Source organism: Syzygium oleosum, unplaced genomic scaffold (assembly GCF_021117445.2).
Source record: "Syzygium oleosum isolate NSW1041296 unplaced genomic scaffold, Sole_v2.1 Sole_v2.33, whole genome shotgun sequence".
Taxonomy (NCBI): domain Eukaryota; kingdom Viridiplantae; phylum Streptophyta; class Magnoliopsida; order Myrtales; family Myrtaceae; genus Syzygium; species Syzygium oleosum.
Genome location: NW_026607517.1, coordinates 548,590 through 572,420, shown reverse-complemented (window position 1 = coordinate 572,420; position 23,831 = coordinate 548,590). Strand labels below are relative to the sequence as shown.

Here is a 23,831-nt window from a genome sequence, read left to right as displayed (position 1 = left end):
GTAAAATTTCTATGATTTTCTTTCTTGTCGTACATATCTCAATTGCAGCATATAAAATCCACATTTTTCTATATTAAGACAAAGCAAGGTCGAGCACGAAAACTAGACGATAAGGAAGAAACAAATGAGTAAGTTATGGCCGTTCATCCAACATGCAAATCACGGAAGAAGAGAGCATATAAATGCCTTTTGTAGCCATGATAAGTCAGCATCATATAACCACTGGATATCAATCCAAACCCATCCTTCTCCACCATCCTTCACCCACCACCAGTTGTGTCATACTTCAATTTTGGGCAATTCTCTCCACAATCGATTTTATCGCTCGTAAACATCAAAGAGCTTTATCTAGATCCACCAATAGAAATCTCTTTGTAACTCTCCAATCTAAACACCATCAACAGAATAAGGAGGGCACATCAATCCTTCTATACAACCGGTGGATCCCATCATTGCTGTGTCAATAAATTTTGCTGCTCCAAGAAAGCCAAGATCAGTCAAAGGTTATCAAACCTAGGTTGCACGAGTAATTCCGCACTAGAACAGTCCCCATGTCAGCAACTCCACCAGGATGAACTTCCTCTCTCCAAATTAACCATCTAGGTGGGAAAAGCTCCTAAGACTAATCAATGCAATCAGTTCAGACAATTTCCTCCTTTGGTTTTCCCAAAAAGAACACTTGATCATCTAAGAGAAATGTGACCATGTCAAATGCCAATTCGAAATCCTGTCAACCACGCTTTCTCAACACTCGAGCAGATCATAATACTTGTGACTGAGTTGTCCAAAATTCTATCCAGATAAGAAGAAAGTCCCATTGCTCTGATGCTCAAAGGAGCACTTTTCATAGACAAATGGTCATCAGATCCTCGTACTTTCTTTAACTCGACTCCTGCCAAACGATCTCGCAAACTAACCAGGAGAAATTCGGTTTCGAACTCATACTCACTTCTATCCAAAATGACACATAAAACTAGCTTATGTCATACATTGCCGAAGTTCTCTTCGCTCAAACTCACAAGTTGAAATAAAATCTCATTATCTTGACTCGTCAAACATCAACTTGAAATTCACCTCAATGCAACGACACCCATTCACACAAGCCCAAAAATAAAAAAGAAATTCAAGAAATTCACGACAAGACTACAACTGCAGAACAGCCAACAAAACCAGAACAGGGCAAACGCAAGCCAACAACCATCAGCGACAAAACAAATTAAAAGAACGCGTCCATTATCATCATGGGAAACAAGAACCATCCAGGACAGACTGAATTTCCAGATAACTCACAGAATGAACCCGCGCGAAGAGCCCATCTCGAACTCCATCAAGCAGTGCCCTGGAATCCGCCGCCCTCACCCCCTTCGCTCTGCCGCGCCTTTGCTACCATCGCGCGCGACCCAGTCGCTGAGCCCCGACAGAAATCGCCTTCCTCTCTCTCTCTCTCTCTCTCTCTCTCTCTCTCTCTCTCTCTCTCTCTCTCTGTGCCCCGACGAAGGGGTTGTTCTGGCAACCATGATTCGCCGCACGCGGAGCCAAATGTGGCTCCGTTGTCGCTGGCTCATCCGTATCCGAGCTCCATGGGAAGACAGAGAACAATGAAAGAAAGCACAGACGAAGAAGAAGAAGAAGAAGAGAGGAGGAGGTGGTGGAAGAGAGATGGAGTGAAGCGAGTGTTGTCAGGCTTGGGGATTTCTGCTCTGTTTTTTGACCGTTAGAGAGACAGAGAAGAAGGGGCTAGATCGGATATTCAAAAATCACTCCATCCCGTAAAGAACGATTATATAAAGAAAATGGACAAAAAATAAATTTAGTCAAATACTAATACAAATAAATATCAATAATGATATTCAATATACGATTGTTAAAATTTGATTAATATATTAATAGAACTAATAAGATATCTCAAGAAAAGGAAACACAAAAAATAAAAATAAAAGGAATTCTACTTTTTTTTCGTCGAGGCATTTTTCGTTTTGATTCGATTTGTCTTTATATATTTTTCTTAGAATACCTTATTTAGTTATGTTAAGGTGACTATGTTTATTCAGTTTTAACACGTTATTTTTAATAATATTAAGAATCGTTTTCTATTAGTATCGTTTTTAGTTAATTTGGTATTCTTCCATTTTCTATGTTTTTGTTTTCTTTTACAGCCATTAAAAGTAAAAGAAAATCTCTCTTAAAAAAAGAGCTGAGAATTATAGTTTTACCCAAATAAGAAGTACATCAATTTTTGAACTAAACAAATTATGAAGAGTAAGAGCAAAGTTTGGATGAGTTAACGACGCCACCCTATTAAAATCGGGCTAATTCTCAAAAAAAAAAAACACTAACTTTACCTTGAGTGACAATTCTGACCCGAACTTTAATTTTTGTTTCAATAAAAATCAGGTTTTGGAATGTTATGGCGCTGAGGAGGAACATAATAGTCCAAGTCTCAAGCTGATACCCGTGAGATTCTAAAATCGATGAAAAAATGTACAAGATTTCGAAAGCGCGATTCTTGCTCTGTTGGTACAAATTTCGAGTCAAAAAAACTCGAAACTCTTTTTGATCTATGGCTGCAAAATTTCAATCACGGGGGCCAAAATGGTCCCACCGCCGGTTAAACCAATTGGGTAGGTGGTTAATTTTGTTGATCCGTTTGAAATAGAAGAGCCAAGATTGGCGATACCTATTGTTTTGGCGAAGGTAACATAAGCCAGATGGAAAGAGGACATGATATCAAGAACTCCGCAGATTAGTGGTCAAACATTCCTGAATGTTGTTTATGTTTCGGTCTCGATCAAGTTGCCCTTCGGGTCAGTCGCTGGAAAATTAATACTCTCGAGTCGTATAATAAGCTTGTGTTAGCTCGGCTTCGGCCTTCGCCAGTGCAGCCTCCAATTTTTAGGATTAACGTTAGGCTAAATTAGTCCAAATGCATGGCCCAATTGTCTTATAAAATATGAGGACGTTTGAATTGAGGATGTTTAGCTTGGACGCTAGCAACGTCAAAAGTCATCGTTTTCGTATTAGTTGCCGTACACTCTTCAACATCCACCACGAATGGAGGCTGAATCTTCCCATTTGATCGACGGTTCTTTCCACCAAGGCATCGCTAAAGACGGATACTTTCACACTTCATAAAAGGAAGAAAAAGAAAGAAAAACTCTAACTATAAGAAAAGTCTCCAATGGTGCATCTTAGAAGTGATCATACGTAACTAAGGATGAGTCGTGAAAGCACGTGTAGACCTCCAAATATGAAACGTGGGCTAATTCCAATGTCAATTCTGTCCCAAACCTTATTCTCGCCTCTTAAAAAATCTTGTATTTTCACTCTAGCCCCAAATTTGCCCACACGTCCAAAGATCGCCAAGAATTTCTTCAAGATTAGCAAAGTCAAGCGGCTGTTATTGTTCTGTACGAAAGTAAGGGTGTTTATGAAAACGCGGGTTCTAATAATGAACTCCTAACTAGTTTTGATGTTGATAATTTTGAATAAATTAATGACGATTTTTTGACATGTGGAAAAATACGGGACTAGATTAAAAGTTTGTGATTTTTATAAGATAAAAGAAAATTCATGACGGAATTGGGAATAGATCAAAATTGAATTTGTTTAGGGAATTAGGCGGGGCCATGAATTCGAGATGACTTTCATTCATCGGAATTCGTGATCACATATGCATCCAGATACTTCCTTCTCATGCGGTCCCCAAGTCAACGTTTGTTTCACGTTTTGGATGCAGCCCCCGCTGCGATCAAGGCACTCGAGTGCGAACTCCCATCACAGTTCACCAGAAAGAAAGAGAGGATCGTTCATCAGTTCAGGTAGAAGAGCTCAGTCCGAACTCAAACGTGAATCTGTGAAACCCACCATTTTCATGCTTCAAGCAGGGACCAACTCGAGGGTTGAGCTGAGATCTGCCAACAAGCAAAGCCAATACGAAGAAGACCCGCCACTTCCACTAAAGTCGTTTTTGGTGAAAAGTCTCTTCCTTATCCCTTGGCTTGGCCTCAAAAACCGGTCCATTCGCTCACAGGGACTTTAGAAAACGACAGACACATATGTCAAGTCCTTTGAAAATTTCGCCACCCAACCCCACCGTCAAACCTGTGACTTCCAAGCACGTGGAAATCAACAAATCCCACACATGAATTTGTTCTGCTGAATCTTGTTGAGGAAAATTTTAATGAATTTTGAAGTCAGTAAAATTATCCATGTTAATTTTGGAAGTCTGACACGTGCTCTGAAGTATTTTGATTCAGGAACATATATTCTGAAAGTTGTAACTTTAATACTTTGAGAGAACTAAACTTTCTAGATACTCAGACTTTACGAAGACCAAAAAGAAAAATTCAAACTTTACGGCTTTCAGAACGATAAGTTTAGACTTTACTAAAAAGTCACTCATATGTTATATTAAGCAGATAAAGAACTTTAGACTCTATCTCTGAAAGATTCAGACTCTACTGAAGACTCACACTGACTTAAAATTCTGGATGTGAAGCAAGAACCAGAAGTTACTCAGACTCTGAAACTACTCAAAACCAAAATAACGGCTAGTGATCTAGCATAGATTTCACAAAAGAAAAGTTTTAATTAACTCAATCTTAAAGTAAAATTGATTGACAATCAAGCATTAAGGCAAGTATATCTCAAAACGGATAAAGCTCTATTTATGAAAATCAAGATTCTGGTTGTATGGGCGATCAAATTCAGCGGGATTCAGATTTTGTCAATTAATGACTACTCAATCAATTTTATACAAATCTATCCAAGTGAAGATTGGAAGATGATCCTTTGAAAACTGTCCAACGGCTAGTTTGAAAGTGGGTTAATATAAAATAATATTAACGAGGAGCAGAAGGCAGAGAACGAAATCAAGAATCAACAAACCTAAAGTCTGAGCATACTCCGATTCTACTACTTGTCTTTCTTGAGTCAAACACCGAGATCTTGAGGGACATTTTGTAAGAGTGATTGTGTGAGATAGAGAGTCCTATCATTCACAAAGTAATATCACTCAGAACTTGTAATCGTTCTTGCTCACATAGTGAAATCCAGCGGCGTGAGAAAGTGGACGTAGATTTAATCTAAACCGAACCATTATAATCTTTTGTGTGCAGTTTTTCTATCCCTAAACTCCTATTTTGTATATATACTATACACTAGCACATTTCTCACAAAGTTTGATCAAAATCTGATTGTTTTTCAGACTTTAATATTAATAATTTATTTTCACTTTAAAAATTGATCAAAACATTTTAAATCATCTATTCACCGCCTCTAGGTGATTCTTAGTAGTTACATCAAATCTGACCAAGAAGAATCTCCCCCACAGTTAATAATGGCATTGAATTTACTCGACAGTCCGCATACTTTGACCGCGAGCCAACTCCTTCCTCATTCCCCAGGAATTTGCAACGTTACATCCCTCGGTTCATGAAAACCCGTTTCCTACATGCGACGGAACAAGAAGACGGATGCGAAAGATCAGTGCGCACGTAGACACAGCGTGCAGTCAGCGTTCAAACAAACTTCAGTTCGGGCTCGAGATCCGGGCAAAAAAGAAAACCACCCATCTTTCTCGCGCAGTATTTCATTTCGGGAGCAGAACAAAGCGATCATCTTTAATTTTCCTCTTCTTCTTGAGTGAATTTGTTTCCATCGAGTTTTTGCTCTGATGATATACAGACCATTGCTTCGCGGGACGATATGTTTCAACGGAACCCTTTTTTCTCTGTACAACCAAACTTGGAAAAAACGGCGTCTTTCTAAAGCCGCACGCACACCGAAAAGCTTCCATTCCTATGTCATATCCTAAAACCTAATCAGAAACCCAGAAACGGCAGGTACAGACTCGAAAAACGACGATAACAGAAACGAAAAGCCAAAGTAAAGAGGCCAACTTCTAATGGAACACCAACTCATCATCACCATCATCTTCATCGTCTCTCCTTTACCCGACTGATCTCTCCCTTTGGTTTCTTCTCCGTCGATCTAGAGAGAGAGAGAGATTTGGCGAGGTCTAGAAGAGGCTGCGCTTGCCGGGTCGATCGGCGACCTTGAGCGTCTTGTCGATGAGCTTGCGGGCCTTCCGGCTGCGGATCTCCACCTTCACGCTCGAGCTCTTGTCCATCTTCACGTACGGCTTCTTGGTCTTCTTCAGGGCCCGCACCTTCGACTTTATCGTCTCCACCAAGCCCTCCAGATGGTTCGCCATCGCCGCCGGGTTGATGGACGAGACGTCCGATCCTTCTCTCTCTCTCTCTCTCTCTCTCTCTCTCTCTCTGCGCGATTCAGGGCGGGCAGTGCAGTTTGCGGAGTGATCTCGCAGTCGTCACTCTCATCAGTTTTGCGTATGGAGTGTGGCGTGTCTTTTATGGAGTGAAATGTGTGAATGTCGACACGTAGTTGGATGAATATTGCGATTTCGCCACTTGCCTCGCCTTTGCTTATTTAGGGTTGTGGGGCTTGGTAACTCCATAAAGTGCTGAATGAAAAAATAGAAATTCAGCATTTGATGAAATTAAGCTTGTTTTATGACCTTAAATAGAACAAGTAAAAATCCATTTACTCTGGAAAGTAAAGGAGGGGGTTGCTTAATTCGTTCGATAGAGAAATAATTGATGGTAACTGAAATTTTGATAAATATATTGATAGAACCTACCGATAATGATCTCTTTTTTATGTTTGGTAAGAGGTTAATACTACTGAGTTATCGATTTTTAATTATCATCAAGCAACTTCTTGATTCTATTTTCAGCGCTTACGATTATCAACACTTCAAATTCGGTTCTTGATTTTTTTGCATTGCTGGAACCAACCAAAATGATTGCAATTCCATACCTAGTAAGAAATTAATATTAAGTTTCAACACTTATTTGTAAGTTTCATCAAACAAGCCCTTAGTTCGTGAATGATGTGGTGGATGGATCATACGACGGTTTAAGAAATGAATTCATGCGAAAGGTTGTGTTCTTTTACTGGGTGGGACCAAATAAAAGTCCCAAAATCCGTGGAAGGCGATTGACTTGATTCAATGTACTTTATCCATGCAAAATTTGCTTGCCAATTTTCCGATTGCTTCATTCATGTTAACTCAACATGTGAGCAAGTCAGACTTAGACACTTGTTAGTAATTGTAAATGGTACGTATACAAGCAATAGAGATACGAATATTGATTTTACTACAGTTGGATTTGGGCGCACATATTTTTTATGGATTTCCTCCTGTAGAAAAGAATCCCAATTTCGGATTAGGAATTTGGAAGACAATTAGACCGATATCATATCAACATGACCAATCTGGCAATGTCTCTTATTTTCACGAGTAAAGTCTTGCCAATTCAATGTGAGCGAGACGATCTGGATGTATAAGAGATTAATCGAGTTGAAATTTCGAATGAATCCGTTACTTATGTTGTGGTTAAATCATTGCAATAGAGATTTGAAATGCTTTCTACGGACTTTGACCAAAAAAATTCAAAAAAGAGTGGAGCAAAATGAATTCATTCCTATCCCTTGAATATGAATGCGCCACTACAAAACAACAATGTGGAGCACATTGGTCCGTTATCCACAAAAGGGAAAAATTAAAGATAGGTGTAATGTTATGACTTTGGTTACTTGGTGGGGTTAAATAATTAAAGAAAGAGGACTTTAAGTTCTTTGGTCAAAGTTCACATAGGAAAGTACCATCCAACGTACGATGACCGAGAAGTTAAAGAACAAACGAGCAGCAGTTATTGACCAAATGACCCTATCACACCCCTCGGTTGATCAAAAAGACCGTCATGTCGGTAAAAAAAAATAATTAATTTAAAAAATATTTTTTTAAAATTATCGCTTATGAAATGAACGTTCCTTTCATTGTCTATGAAATTATTTAGATATAAATCGTTGCCGATAATAATAATATTTTTCATTGATTAATTATTCCAAGCGATACAAACGGTCATTTTTAGAAAAATATTTTCCAAAATCAGTTATTTTTCGCGAAACAAACGAAACCTAGAACAAAATATCATGCGCCAATATGAACGGCACTTGGACTCCACACTCCTCTCATAGTTTTCCACAGGTGCACCAACATTCACATTCTCCGCCTTCCAAAACCCGAGTCAAACACATTGAATTCCCCGTACCCAAACAAAAGCAACATCGACGACAATATTGGCCTGAGCTTTGACCCAGGATCTGCTAACCTTTTTGTTCTGGACTTCTAGATCAGTGCCTCATCAAATTGGCTTCTTTCTTCCAGAAAAAAAGACCAAGAGAAAAAAAAAAAGAAAAGCTAATTATTTCTTGAACGACGATGCTGTCTTTCTTTCATGTCTACTGAACAGTCATCTGAATTCTAATCACCTCAGTGGTGCAGCAGCAGCAGCTGGAATTGGGATGCCGTATCTCCGATTGCGAGTACAAGTTAAAACGCGATTCAGTAAGTGGAGCATCATCTGCAACATGCACACTCAGTGCTTCATCCTTTTGGCATGGGTGATATGAGCACCATGCTGGAGGAAGATACTGCAAGTCACAAATAGTTAATTTTGGTTAGTTTTGTCAAAGGAAACGATATTGTGTCCTGATTCAGCTACAATCTCTCCACCACTCGCTCATCAAGCAAGATCAATTCTTTCCAAAGAGAAAAGAGCACGACGACGTGTCTTGATTCAGCTACAATCTCTCCACCACTCGCTCATCAAGCAAGATCAATTCTTTCCAAAGAGAAGAGATCATGATTTTATTCTTCATTAATTCCGTAACCCTAGCTTGTATTATATAAAGACATCACAATGTGTAGCCGAATAATGTAACAAAAAATTCTATTACTGAAACACAAAACACGTATTGGCAATTGCCACCCATTCTCATCTTGTTAGTTCATTGTTTTACATGGTATCAGAGCCATATCTTGCGAAAGCATAAATGGCAAACCAATCAGATTTAAATTCATCCCCATCTTCCCCAAACGCAGCAGCTAGCAATCAAACAATAAGCAACCCAATCCCAAGTGTTGCTAATCCAACTGACCTCATCAAGAATGCTATCCCACCATGTCCTCTCATCCCTCCGACAGGGGGCTCATCTGGATCAATCACATGTCCTGCGGTTGGTATCAAATTAACCGGAGACAATTACATCATATGGAAGGTACGCCTCCTCCCCTTTCTTCGGGCCAGTCGACTCCTGTCAATTGTGGACGGAACCGAACCATGCCCTCCACACACTATCACTGAAATTAGTGAGAATGGTGTCACCAAAAGTTCACCAAATCCAGCATATGAAACATGGTTTACCCGAGATCAAATTGCCTTGGGGTGGATTCTCAATTCCACAGCTGACAACATCGTTGCACAGCTCTCCAATTTAGGCTCTTCAGCAGCCGTATGGTCCTTCTTGGCTCAATCATATGAAGCACGTAACAGTGCTCGCGCCACACATCTACGAATGCAACTTCAAACTCTCCGCAAGGGAAATCAAACAATCACAGAATATCTACAGCAAGCAGCTTTCCTTGTTGATCAACTTGCCTCGATTGGCAAGAACATCTCTTCACAAGAATATCAAACTCATCTGTTCAGGGGACTTGGAGCGGAATATCAAAATTTAGCAGTGTCAATCTCCGTTCAAAGTCAGTACCAATCCCTTACACGTGAGTCTCTACACGGGCTGCTCTTGGCTCATGAGGCACGACTTGATTTGCTTGAGCCCATCACCTCCCCTCCAGCAGCGTTCATGACGCGGACAGCACACCAATCACCTCAACAGCTTCCTTCTCGTGTGGATAGGTCACCACGGCCTGGGCAACAATTTCCGCAAAGTGGACAGCACTTTGGCCCTCGAAATTCAGCCCCAAATTACTCTCCAAATGCAGGAAATTACAGAAATCAAAGGAGGGGTAGTGTTCGATGTCAAATCTGTAATCGTTTTGGCCACCGAGCCAATGTGTGCTGAGATCGTGGGCCTCCACCACAATCTTTAGGCTCGGCACCACAGCTCCACATTGCTGAAATTCCACCACCACCATCAGTCTTTTCGAACCCGTGGTATCCAGATTCCGGTGCTACACACCACGTCACAAATAATCCATCTCAATTGTCCTCTCTTCAGCCCTACATAGGCAACCAACACGTTACCATAGGTAATGGGTCTAGCCTCCCGATAACCCATACAGGTACTCTTGTTTCTCAAAATTTTCGTTTGTCCAATGTCCTAGTTGTTCCCTCTATAAAGAAAAACTTACTTTCCATTCGTCAATTTTCACAGGAAAATAATTGTGATTTCATTTTCTCACCTAATTGTTTTTCTGTGAAGTGCCGCCGTACGGGCAAGATTCTCTTCCAAGGGAACCTTAATCAGGGACTTTATCAACTGTCGGATCAATCCAAGCTTTCTCCTTCAGCTTATTACCTATCTCAGTCCAGCTCCCTTGTCCGTTGGCACCATCGTTTAGGCCATGCTGCATATTCTACTATTTCTCGCATGTTAAATAAGTCGTCAGTTGTTCAACCAACTTGCTCGGCATGTGCCTCTAGTAAGAGTCATCGTCATCCTCATCCTCCCACTTTTCATAGATCCAAGGCTCCCATAGAATTAGTTCATTTTGACATTTGGGGGCCAGCTCCTGTAACGTCTCATCAAAATAATAAATATTATATTTGTTTTATTGATGATTACTCCAAATTTTCTTGGCTTTATATGTTCAACTCTAGTGATCAATTTTTACATATCTTCGTGGTCTTTCTAAACTTTGTTGAAAACCAACTCAATACCCGAGTTAAAGCCATCCAAAGTGACTGTGCCGGAGAATTTCTTTATGCATCTTTTAAAAAATTATTGCAGGAGCGTGGCATTTATAAACGGACATCCTGTCCTCGCCTGGCCCTTCAAAACGGTTCGGCCGAGCGCAAACATAGATATGTGGTTGAAACGGGTTTGGCCATGATGCACCATGCATCTGTTCCCTCTCATTTTTGGGATTTTGCTTTTGAAAGTGCAGTTCACATTATCAACCGACTGCCTACTCCCGTTCTGCAGCAGCGTAGCCCTTGGGAAGTACTTTTTTCTACCGCACCATCCATTGAGCATCTTCGGGTTTTTGGTTACGCTGTCTACCCGAACCTACGAACCTATGCCAAGCACAAACTCGAGCCCAGGTCACATCGATGTATTTTCTTGGGATATCCCTCAGGTGTCAAGGGTTATCGTTGCTATTCTCCACAACAACAACGGTTCTATACAGTTGCAGATGCCACCTTTGATGAGACTGTTTTTCCGTTTGCTGCTCCCATCACCGACGAATCATCAAATGTGTCCCCACCAGCATCATTGGAGTTACCCCTTTATGTTCCCCCACTGACACATTTGTAACCTGATGATTCACATATGCAGGAGCCGAGGACTGATGCATCTCACATGCCGACACCTGTGCACGGCAATCCCTCCACCTCTCGCTCAATATCTCTTCAACTACAACCAGAAGTGCCATCTCCTACCACTGAAGCTATCACACATACCACAATCCAGCAGGCTACCAATCCGCCACCACAAACGGCACCACTAGCCCACCCCATGGTGACTAGACTTCGAGACGGCACCGTTCCCCGCCGACATGTGCAAAAGGATCACACCTATGCACTCACCACTTTGGTAGCCGTCCCATCTACACCATCTTGTTACAGTCAAGCGGTAAAAGACCCGCATTGGCGGGCAGCTATGGCCGAAGAGTACACCGCATTGCTAAAAAATCAGACATGGGAGCTTGTACCATCTCCTCAGCACGGTAAGCCCATTGGTCGCAAATGGGTCTTTCGTATCAAGCTTCGTGCGCATGGCTCTGTTGAACGGTACAAGGCCGGATTAGTCGCAAAGGGCTTTCATCAACGCGGGGAATCGACTATAATGAAACCTTCAGTCCGGTGGTGAAACATGTCACGATTCGTACAGTCCTCGCAGTTGCTTTTTCTCGGGGTTGGCAACTCCGACAACTAGATGTCAAGAACACTTTTCTCCATGGTCATCTCACCGAAGAAATATTCATGGATCAATCGCCTGGTTTCGTTGATCCCCACCAACCTCATCATATCTACCGCCTAAAACGATCTCTCTATGGCTTGAAACAAGCTCCACGTGCCTGGCACCAACGTCTCAGTAATTTTCTCGTCTCCATAGGTTTTGTAGCTTCTACTGCTGACTCCTCACTGTTTATACTGCATACAGCCCAATACAGTATCTTCCTGCTCGTCTATGTCAACGACATCATTATTACAGGATCCCCTACAGCTCCATTATCTACTCTCCTGGAGTCTCTACAAAAGGAATTTGCTATCAAAGACTTGGGTGAACTTCATTATTTTCTTGGAATCGAACTAAAACGCACTCCGGATGGTATTCTTCTTCACCAGACAAAATATGCAGCCGACCTTCTTGCCCGAGCAAAAATGCAGGATGCGAAGCCTGTCACCACCCCATGTGTAGCGGGCTCGGATATTCCATCTTCTCATTGTGGTGAGCTGTTCTCGGACCCGTATCTTTATCGTAGTACTGTGGGTGCATTGCAGTATCTTACTCTCACTCGGCCCGACATTGCCTTCGCTGTCAACACTGCCTGTCAGTTCATGCATGCACCCACGGAGGTCCATTGGCAGTTTGTCAAACGCATATTGCGCTTCGTTCGCGGCACGCAGCACCATGGCATGCTCTTCACTCGCAGCCGCAATTTCCATCTCCATGCTTTTTCCGATGCAGGTTGGGCTGAGGACCATGACACGAGACGGTCAGTTGGCGGCTTTGGCATATTCCTTGGCTCAAATCTTATCTCATGGAGTTCCCGTAAGCAACGGACGGTCGCTCGATCCAGCACAGAGGCCGAATTCAAAAGCTTAGCCGACACAACTGCTCAACTCATTTGGATCGAGGCTCTCTTACGTGATCTCGGTATTTCTTGGCAAGGCCCTCCGGTTCTTTGGTGTGACAACATCTCAGCCATTTATCTGACAGGGAATCCTATCTTTCATGCTCGGACAAAGCACGTGGAAATTGATTACCACTTTGTGCGAGAACGGATCGCCAAAAATCAACTTCATGTTCAGTACATCTCCACTACCGATCAACCTGCCGATATCTTCACCAAAGGGCTCTCCACGGCTCGCTTTCGACTTCTACAGTCCAAGCTTACTGTGTGTTCCGCCACATCAGCTTGCAGGGGGGTGTCAAAGGAAACGATATCGTGTCCTGATTCAGCGACAATCTTTCCACCACTCGCTCATCAAGCAAGATCAATTCTTTCCAAAGAGAAAAGAGCACGATGACGTGTCTTGATTCAGCTACAATCTCTCCACCACTCGCTCATCAAGCAAGATCAATTCTTTCCAAAGAGAAGAGATCATGATTTTATTCTTCATTAATTCCGTAACCCTAGTTTGTATTATATAAAGACATCACAATGTGTAGCCGAATAATGTAACAAAAAATTCTATTACTGAAACACAAAACACGTATTGGCAATTGCCACCCATTCTCATCTTGTTAGTTCATTGTTTTACAAGTTTATCCAACAAGTATTTCTGAGTTTTACCGCAATGTTCCAATCAGCGGCCGGTATCACATTATTTGGTTTTATAATGCTGCTCAGGTCAATCAACTTTCAATCAATATAATAAGAAAGACCAAGAAGAGAAGTCGCCCTGTCAGTTTTCCAAAGTAATATAGCCGTGCACAACCTTCCCCAGTAAAGCGCATCTTTCGATCATAAAGCCCATTTGGAAGCATGTGTGAATCTGTCTCGTGTGCAGACAAGCACGAATCTTGAAGGGAAAAAAGCAGACCCAGAACATCGGCCTCATCTTGGTTGTAATGATAAAAAGAATAGGGATGGGGCACCCAGCACTGCCCCATCCCGAACAGGACAATTTTTCCCTGTGAGAATTGCCACGTGGGACACGGGCGGGGATGGCATTAACCCGCCCCATCCCGGTTATATTTGTTATACTAATACATATTTGTTACAAATAATACATTAAGATATAGATTATCATGCCATATAATTCATTCTAATGTATGACCCACTGATTCTAATGTAAAGGAAAAAATAAAAATATCTGCTATTAAGTTAATAATACCAAAAGGTTAATACAAATAAGTAGAGTCACACTCGTGAGATTGTGATTTTTTAGTAACCAGCTATAGAATATGAATAGATTAAAGTAGCAGAGCTCATAATGGTCCAATCACATAAATATTCGTAATATACGATTTTAAAAATTAACGAGAATTTTCCTCATATGGGGTACCTGTGCCCCTTGAGGATGTGCCCCGCCCCACCTCACCACGTACCCATCCCGATAAAAAGAATATATGGAGCACATTGCTGATTGTAATAGCATAAGCCAAAAGCACTAAGACGACTTACCGGCATGAAACAGCAATCAAGTTTTAGTCACTTGATGATGATCAGACCATAACATGAGTGTTGCCAGAAGGGCTATTGTGGCAGTTTCTACCCGTAGGCGATGTGGCCCTAGGCCAACAGCAGTAGCACCTGCTTCCATCAGTATACTCAGCTCTTTCAGAGTAAAATCTGACATACAACAAACAGAAGCGTAAAACAAGTAATTGTTAGTCACAAAGGAAAAGGAGATGAGCATTACAGACTGAAGATGCTAGGAGAAAAGACTAAAATCAGAAGACAAGAATCTCTAAGAACAAAAGAATTGCCAACCAAGATGGCAAGCAGCTGTTCCTATATGTGGAAAGTAGAACCATCCAAATTCACAATGTCCATATGATCAGGTACTACCCAAGCCGTATATAGCATATCATTTAATATGACAAGTTAGATTTCAAAGAGTTCCATGGTTTTCCTTTTCTATTAGCTTAAAAAGAGAGAGATGTACATGGGGGTAGGGGGGTGCCTTCCTAGAGGAAGGACGTATCATTGAAATGGATGAAAACCAAAGTGACCACTCATGGTCACCTGCACACTCTCCCACCCATCCACACATATCTGCACAAGCCACCACCCACCACCAACCTGACCCTCACAGCCAAATCCATGGCCTCACCCCCTCCCCCTCCTCCACCTCCCCGCCCCCCCACCCCCCCCCAACACACACACACAAACAAGGTGTCGGCATTTTCTCAATTATATGCCGGAAAATCAGCAAAAGAAAAACGGGACTAACCTCCTTCAGGTCCAACAATCATAATCCCATCAGGTTCAATTCTGCTTGAAGTCAATGCACTCATAAGAGAAGGAGCTTCTGCAACAGCAAGTAAAGATAGCTTTGACTTCTGAACCTATAAAATCCAATTACAAAACCATACATAAATTAAATACTTAATCAAAGAACGAAAAATCTATTTCTAAATGAGAACGAAATTGGGAAATTTTTCAAAGGTGATGGCTTACAGTCAAGGAATATTAACTTACATAAGGTAGAATGTCGTTGATTTTTTGTGGAGGCTTAAGTACCATTTCATGAAGCCGCTGACCTGAAATGCAATAAAAGATCGTAAGTTGGAACAACTACTATAAATTGATTTAGCCCCCAAAAGAAAAAGAATTAACTAATATGAACAAAGACCTCTATAAATGGAGACTACTCATGCGGTGATGAATAACTGACATTGCTTTGATGCAGCTAAGATGAGCCGTTGCAGCCTGTCGACCCTATTTTCTGAGACTGAAGGAGATCGCTCTGTCAAAAGAGGAGTTACGCTGCTAGCCCCCAGCTCCTATGGGAATCAAAGAACAAATTGATAGTAACAAGCATAGCACAAAGGGACAATTTAATTATCAAATGCGGAAAGCAGAAGACATAATTGCATGGACACATACCGTACATTTCTCAACAAGCCAATCAGCTCGACCACCCTTTAGAGATCCTAAGCAATGTCGACAATAAGTATGAGCTAAAAAAGGAATTATGTCCTGAGCCTTCAAAAACGAACTACTTCCGAATATTTGCTTAGATCAGTAATAACTCACCAAAAGCAGCAAATACATGCCACTGCGGCCTTTGACGAGGGACCAATTTCGGGTCTTCCAGAGCAGCAAAGTCCAATCCAGCTCTATCAACACTCTGAATGTTTCCCCTAACTAATCCTCCCTTCCCATTGAAGAGCTCTACCCTTGCAGGGATATTAAACGCAAGAACATAAACGCCATCGTCTTGGTACTCATCAAGTGTACAAAGCTAGACAATAAAATTACTACAGGGAGATTTTGTCGAACAGTTGGTCCGCACGTAATGTCCACAGGATATATAAAGAGACCAAAAGTTCAGCAGATCATAGCCCAAGCAGGCAATGCAAGTAAGTCATTTCGAACTCGTTAAAATCACCCCTTATCATCATAGCACAATTGTGAAGGCAACCGAACAATCATCCCCATATTGTCTACCACAGAGCAAGAGTGCAAGAAAATCCAGCAACCATTGCATTAGAAAAGACGAAGGTCTGAAGATACCTGTCGTTTGTGCTCAATCTCAACACTTTGGTCATATGCCAGAATTCATCTCCTTGCACGCGAACAACCCCACCCTGCAGTTGGACAGTAAGCAGACAAAAGAAAACCCATTAACACCAGAAGACACGACACGAGCTGTCCGACACCCGGGCACATGGAAAGAGGGAAACCTTGGAAGGAGGGAGGACGTCGGAGAAGAAGCGAGGGAGACCACCGCGAGACTGGTTGGAGCAATCCGAAGAAGACGAGGAGCTGCAAAAAGCTCGAAACTTGCTCGGCGGTCGGTGCCACCATCGGTTCGAGAGGGCGACAAAGCGGTGGAACGTGGGTTGGTGAGCTTGCATTCGGGAGCTTCCTTGGTTTCCCAAAGCTCTCAAGCTCCAGTGGTGCAGTTCTGCTTCTTTCTGGGGAGACGGACACTCTAATGCTGGCTCGCTTCCTCTTGTTTGCTCTTTTTACTCTTCAGATTATTTACCATATAAATAATTATCAAATCCCTTTATTTGATCAGATACGTCCAAAATCGACAGTGACATCGGAACACTTTCGTGTGGATTTACCACCGAATTAATCAACCTTTTATCCTTTCGACCAAAATAAAAAAATCAACCTTTTACCATGTTTGAAACTGGGGTGCCACTTGAATAGCCAGAGAAATTCCCTGAAAATCAACCCCACTTTTTTCTTCTTCTTTTTTGCTGGGATTTGCTTGATGGTCAATTCGTGGTTTTGTCAAGATCTTTGGTGAAACATGGCCCATTCAAAACAAAGAACAACAGAGAGGAATTCTTAAGGAAGATAATGGTTCATCTATTCCATGGAAGTCTGCAGCATGCCGAGCAACGATTTACAGGATTGCCAAAAGGAAGGGGACGACTGACTTTCACGACTAAGCATCCCCTGATATTTACAATCAACACAAAATGGGACATATCCCACCACAACCTCAAAAAACACTTCCCGCTGCGACATTTCCACAAACACCTACAAGGCAACAGTTCCCTCTCTCATTCCTCAGCCCTCACCGTCGCCGTCGTCCGCATCTCCGCCATCCCCCTCGTACCCACCTCCCAGCTCGCATATCCTCTCCCACACATCCGCCGCCACCGGCACCACCGACAGCCTCGGCTGCCTCAGCAGCGCGAACCCCTTGAGCGCTCCGTCCCCCTTCAGCTCCGCCAGCTCCACGTGCCTCCTCATCTCCCCCACCACCCTCACGTCCACCGCCCCGTCGCCGCCGCCGCCATGGCCGCCGTCCCCTTCCTCGTACCACTGGCGCGCCACCTCGACGACGCCGACGACGCGGCGAGCCTTGGCCCCGGAGTGGTAGAAGAGGCAGAGGTCGCGGAGGCGCATGGACTTGAGGTTCTTCTGAGCCTGCTTGTTCTTGACGCCGTCCCACTCGGCGACGCCGCCGTCGGAGGCCACCTGGTCGTCCCAGGACCACTCGCCCGGCTCGGTCTTCAGGAGCCAGTACTGCTTGGGCTTGCCCATCTCTTCGGCGGCGAAAGATCGAGGCTCGCGGTCTCCGGCGGCGAAGCGAAGCGAAGGGTTTGAGCTTGGCAGCCTCCGGAGCCGGAAAGTCGAGGCTTTTATGGCGGGAAACGCAGGGTTCTGGCGCCAACAAGGATGGCGGCCGAGGAGCATTCCGGTCCCCGAAACCTGGAACCTTGGAATGTACAACAGCAGGGCTGGGAAAGTGAAAAGTCATGATAGATTTTTTTTTTTTTATTTTTTTTTACAATTAAAGAAAAAGAAATCATTTACTAAAAGAAATCCATAAAAAAATTTGGAGGTTGATGTTTTATATTAGGAAATACTTTAGGAAATGAAAGCTTCTAGGATTACAGTAAATTTCAAAGATTAATAGAAAGGTTAGGGACCTCAATACGGCGCTTGAGCGCGATTATCAACGAGCCATTCTAACCGCGTTAAAAGAAAAAATCGAAAGTTGCGTTACAATATTCCATCTTCCGACAATTCCAGGGCAGAATCCATAATCTTTTCGAAAAGATATTCTATTCCATATGCGATTCCTTTTTTCAAATGTCTTAAACTTGACTTTTAATTTAGACTTCGTTTGTTTCACGAAAAATGAAAAATTTGAAAAATATTTTCCCAAAAATAATCGCTTATATCACTTGAAATAATTAGTCGACGAAAAATTATTTCATTATCGACAACAATTTATGTCTAAACAATGCGAACGAAGAAAATATTTTTTGTTTATTCGTTTTTAGAAGCGACAGAAGAGATCAATTTTAAGAAAATATTATTCAAATCATTCGTTTTTTAAGGAAAAATGACACAAACAGTCCCTAAACTCTGGCCCAATATGCAATTTGGTCCTTGAACTTTTAATTTGTTTAATGTAGTCCCTGAACTTTGACCTGATGTTCAATGTGGTCCCTGAACTTTTAATTTGTTCAATGTGATCCTTGGACTTTTAGTACATGTTCAATTTAGTCATTGAACTATATAAAAATATTCAATATAATCCCTATACTTGAATTAATAGAAGGACTAAATTGAACATTTTCATATAATTCAGGGATTAAATTGAACATGTACACCCACCCATCGGTGGGCGTTGGTTGCGCTCGGTTCTCACGAGAGATTCGGGTTCAAACTCGCCCATCGGTGATTTAAGTGGGGGTCGTGGTGGTGGGATCTTGCGCTAGCCCCCTCGAGGACTAGTCGGATATCACCTTGTGATTTAAGCCTAGCTGCCGCCGCGCGACACCTCGATTATCAAAAAAAAAAAAATTGAACATATACCAAAAGTCCAAGGATCACATTGAATAAATTAAAAATTCATGGACCACATTGCATATTATGCCAAAGTTCAGGGAGTACATTGAACAAATTAAAAATTTAGGGATCAAATTATACATTGAGTCAGAGTTCAGAGACTATTTGTGTCATTATCCCTTTTTTTTAAATAAACAAACCCCTTTACGACCAAAATAAAAAATAAAAAATAAACAAACCCCTAAAAGTTGATCGAAGAGTAAAAAGAGAGAAACTCTTAAATAATTCCAATACGGTGCTCGACGTCAAACGAACTCAAGATCTCCTTATGCCATGCATGATGGACAGCATGTATGGATGGCTTTGGGCTGGCGTGGACGCCAAGGTTTGTACACAGCCTTCTTTGAGTAGGCAACTAGGCATGATGACTTCGATAGCAACTAGCAATCCCCCAGTAATTTCCTTATCAATCAATCAATCAATCTCTCTCTATGTAATCCTGGAGGGCTAGTTTCTATACGGCTATCTATGAATGGAACTTGCAGTAGCCTCGCTATTACAAAATTCACGGGGCTCCAATTAATGTTGGATATTGGATAAACAAGTCGAGATGTATACGAGTTTAGAGAAGGGGAAAAGAGGTTCCGTTCACCAATTTCGCTCGATGGGAATGAGGCGCTTCATCGCGGAGCATAGTGAATCGTTTTGTCGCACCAAAGTCAGCCTAATCTTAACTTTTGAGAGCACCAGTGGGCAAAAACTACACAGAAAAATACAGAGAAAGAGGCCCATGATGATAATGATCAAAAGGCTTCCGGCGTGTGCTCACCGGCATCATGGCGCATCGTTAAGGTCATTGGGTATGTGCGCCTATGATTTTTTGCTATCGTATGATGATTTGTTAATCTCAATAATAAGCTTGAGGCATGATGTGTGATGGCAATGGGTTTCTCTCTTTTCCTGATGGGTCTCACTTCTTGTCATGCGTGCGGGATTCGAGCGCGTCTTCTTAGCCTGCATCCTTTTAATGATTTGTGATGCGGGTCTTTTTACACATGTGATACGGGTCGAGACACGTTAAGGAAAATAAGAGATCTTTCATCCAATATGCAAGGGTTATACATACATGATTGTGAGTCGCACGATAATTTGATTTTGCTTGAACGAGAACCGGGTGACATGAGATAAGCGATTTACAAGTTTCCGAAAGTAATTTATATACCGAGAGTTCATTTGCAAAAAACATTGTCGCCGGGTTTATGACGAGTTTCTGTTAGCGAAAACCCTAAGGACATATTAAGCACTGTTATGCACAGCAGAACATTGAGATTGAGTACTTATTTTTTTGGCAAGGATGGTGGATCAGTACCATTGATGCAGTCTGAGGCAAGCGCAATACTCGAGTGAAATACTGCAATATTTGTTGCTTGGCTGTTACTCAGACCGCTAGTCTTCTAGATGAAGAAAGCAAGCACCTACCCTGTAGGTTTGAACTTCAACCCGACTTGGCTCTTATATGCTTGATCTGCGGGCTAGAATGACGTTGGAACTGAGATTTTGGGAAGATAACAACTACACCTTGTAGATGGAAATCAACCGTCCGCAGAAATCGGGAAGAAAGGACAAGTCAACAAAGTTAAGGAAAGGGTTTGATGCAGTCAATCAAAGTGTGGTTGAGGTTAGACAGGACGAGAGAAAGGAGCACGCCAATTCGCTTTCTGGTCAACCCTAACAGTCACCCATCATTCCTGTAGACCAAGGTATGGATAAGACTTTGAATTTGATCGCTTATCTGGAAGTGGGTTGGGCCATTTCCCTCCATTCAATTAGTCAAGACTCGAGATGATCACAAGAGTAATAGAATGAGCGAAAATTTGAGGAAGGCTAAGCTAATACATCAAGAACACAAGCTCTCTACGGCACCAGACCCTGACCAATGTTCCACACGGCAAAGAGCAAAGCAGGGACATTTGACAGAGCCTAGGCCATCTGTATTACATTTACATACAAAATCCTGCAGAATCATGTCGAACGAAAGTACAACTAATGAACAAGCATAGGTAATAAATCAACCGAACATGATGGGTGCGGGCGCGCACGCATGTTCATCAGGGTTTTTTCTCCTGAGTGTAGATGTAATCAAGGTGAGCTTCGAGGGTTCTTCTCATCAAGCACTCCTCTTCTCCAACTCCTTCACACTGCTCCACCTCTACCTTCTCTGCTTCACCATCAACACCCTGCAAAATTTCCATCACCATGAGCTTCTTTCTATCAATCCAGAAACACATAACAAGAGAGAATAAAAGGGCCTTTTGTTTTCGAGAAAGGGGAGATAACGCACCTCGGGCCGAGTTTCCGACGCATCGCCTCCAGCCGGGGCCGGCCGAGCGGCTCGAGACACGTCGGAGATCAAGAGGAGGGTTAACAAAGACAAGGCGATGACCACTCTAGAAGCCTTCATCATTCTCAGCACTCTCTAGAATTGCTTGGAATTGGAGAGACCCGCCGTAACTTATAGAGACAGGGGAAGCTGCATGGAAGGTGCGAAACGGAATAATAAATAATAAAAAATTGAATAAATGAAGGTGATAAATTTGTTCATAGGAAATGAAAAGTTTCGTACGGCGTTGAGTTGGGTGGATCATAGGGCCTCGACCGTCTCTGTCATTGAATATTAAGAATGATGCAATGGTTCTAGAACCATGATTATATGTTATCTAGGAAAGATAATAAGCTCCAGATCCCTTGCAACTGGGGAAATGAAATTGAATAATTTACTATGAATGTGACTCCCCTCTTTCATATCAAGTACTTGCAATCTTCAAGTTAGATGGGGGAGTCCAAAAATCACAGTGGCTGGACATCCTAAATCATTTCGTCTATCAAAATAATCACGCATCTTACGTTAAAATAGCATTTACGCCATCAATAGGCTTATAAAACTGAGATACAGATTTGTGCGGATTATGTAACGCAAGATCTATTCCCCACACTATCATGTACAAATTATTTCAAATTCGAAGCTTTTTTTTTTATCTGATTTACGAAATTATCTCTTGAAAGAAAGGTCAAGACGTGGAATTTTTCCATTAAAATGCGCTTCTTTGTGACACACAAAGAACATTCTTATGCTTTTGCATAATTTCTGGCCACAATATTTAATTAATTTGACAATCTGTCACACCTACACAGGGGAAGCATTCCCACTGAATAGTCAACGCGTTTCATAGTGGCCCCCGGATGACAAAACGGCGCCGGTTTTTCCTCGGACATTCTCGTCTTAACATATATATATATATAAAACATGCATGGTAGTGATTTGTTGAACATAGTCAAACCAATATCACACGGTATTTCTGCGTTTTGTCGTCTTACTTTATATTGTTTCATATTCCATTATAAAACATACCACGAAGATCTTCCAATGCAAACATGTGACCAAAATAATGGGCGGTCGTCAACATATATAAAATTAAGTCCTTGGGATTTTGGCATGATTTTCCAAGTCTTTATAAGATAATCCGATTTGTTAGTTCGGTATATTTCCACATATTCAGAGGCAAATCGGGTGTAAACACTAAGCGATCGGGGCGACCGATTTCTCCGGTCTATCATTGGCCAAGTATATAACATTATTCTCGGAGAAGAAACCCGTGTTGTAAATGCAGTACTGCGATATTGCGCGATGAAAACTCTCGTGGGGCGGTCCATAGGCCATATGTATATATATTTCGTGGCAATGCTCAAGTAGATCATCGTGCCTAATCCTAGGAATTTCGAAAGCAGGATGGTCAAAGAGACTCGTAAATAATAAGGTAATAAAGTCAGCCTCTAGAAATGGCTAGGCAGACCATTATTTTCTGGGCACAATTTAATGAAACGCCATTCTTTTGCTTTCAAGGTGGGAGTTTGGTGGCTTGAAATAGGAAAAAAAAAAACAAACAAAGGCAAGAATTTATGCTCCAACCGAAGATAAGTATGCAATCTGCATGCCCACCATGGTTTGGATGAGAAGCTTCTACTTGGTCAGATGTTCGTGTCGAGACTTTTGTGACAAGTTTAGGCCAATTCCTCCTTTTCTTTTTCCAACGATCATCGCGAGATTCCACCTCTCGGAGAGGCTGAGAAACCATCAACACATGATTGTTTTAAGATTGTATCAACGGTTCTTGTTTTTATTTTATTGTTCCTTCGGTTATTTTCGGTTGGTGGGTGCTCTGTTTTGGAAGAAACCAAACCCGTTTTCCGATAGGAAGATTCGCGTGACGACTTACGACATTGTAAATTCAAGGCACTTATGTCGTGAGGTGTTCTTAGCAACATATATTGGTTGATAGGTACGCTTGTCAAATGAGCGGGTCGAGTCGACCCGACCCAAATTGACCCATATATACGAAATCTAGATTTAGTGGCCCACACTCGATCTATATCTGATCCGACCCCTTCAAATCTATTGTTAGCAATTTTTCTCCTTACACTGTTGCCTTTGAATAATGAACGACCTCATGGACCGACTCGTTGAGTTAGCGAGGGAGCTCGGGGGTCAAGTTATCGACAGGAGCATAAAGATGGTAAAAATCCGTCCCAAGCGATCCATAAATCATGAAATGGGTTT

General features: G+C 42.0%; 4 protein-coding genes across 5 annotated transcripts; 1 reads left to right on the top strand and 3 right to left on the bottom strand.

The window, feature by feature from the left end:
* Nucleotides 1-8,060: 8,060 nt before the first annotated feature.
* Nucleotides 8,061-17,119, bottom strand: LOC115690354 (uncharacterized). 2 transcript variants are annotated; one of them, XM_056304729.1, is made up of 9 exons: nucleotides 16,636-17,119; nucleotides 16,466-16,539; nucleotides 15,986-16,128; nucleotides 15,836-15,882; nucleotides 15,624-15,732; nucleotides 15,428-15,489; nucleotides 15,180-15,294; nucleotides 14,408-14,575; nucleotides 8,061-8,520 (listed from the first exon to the last, which is right to left on the bottom strand). In XM_056304729.1, the coding sequence occupies exons 1-8, from the start codon at nucleotides 16,807-16,809 to the stop codon at nucleotides 14,424-14,426; spliced, it is 876 nt and encodes a 291-aa protein (XP_056160704.1). In that variant the 5' UTR covers nucleotides 16,810-17,119; the 3' UTR covers nucleotides 8,061-8,520; nucleotides 14,408-14,423. The 2 variants fall into 2 exon arrangements, with proteins under 2 accessions (XP_056160704.1, XP_056160705.1); XM_056304730.1 differs by lacking the exon at nucleotides 8,061-8,520 and adding an exon at nucleotides 13,568-13,802.
* Nucleotides 11,713-13,307, top strand: LOC130135513 (uncharacterized mitochondrial protein AtMg00810-like). The gene is made up of 2 exons (XM_056304987.1): nucleotides 11,713-11,779; nucleotides 12,217-13,307. The coding sequence occupies exons 1-2, from the start codon at nucleotides 11,713-11,715 to the stop codon at nucleotides 13,305-13,307; spliced, it is 1,158 nt and encodes a 385-aa protein (XP_056160962.1).
* A 132-nt stretch (nucleotides 17,120-17,251) lies between the features above and the next one.
* LOC115690346 (uncharacterized) lies at nucleotides 17,252-18,167 on the bottom strand. The gene has a single exon (XM_030616677.2). The coding sequence runs from the start codon at nucleotides 18,110-18,112 to the stop codon at nucleotides 17,480-17,482; it is 633 nt and encodes a 210-aa protein (XP_030472537.2). The 5' UTR covers nucleotides 18,113-18,167; the 3' UTR covers nucleotides 17,252-17,479.
* A 2,904-nt stretch (nucleotides 18,168-21,071) lies between these two features.
* LOC115690349 (phytosulfokines-like) lies at nucleotides 21,072-21,716 on the bottom strand. The gene is made up of 2 exons (XM_030616683.2): nucleotides 21,558-21,716; nucleotides 21,072-21,453 (listed from the first exon to the last, which is right to left on the bottom strand). The coding sequence occupies exons 1-2, from the start codon at nucleotides 21,678-21,680 to the stop codon at nucleotides 21,325-21,327; spliced, it is 252 nt and encodes an 83-aa protein (XP_030472543.1). The 5' UTR covers nucleotides 21,681-21,716; the 3' UTR covers nucleotides 21,072-21,324.
* Between the last annotated feature and the right edge of the window lie 2,115 nt (nucleotides 21,717-23,831).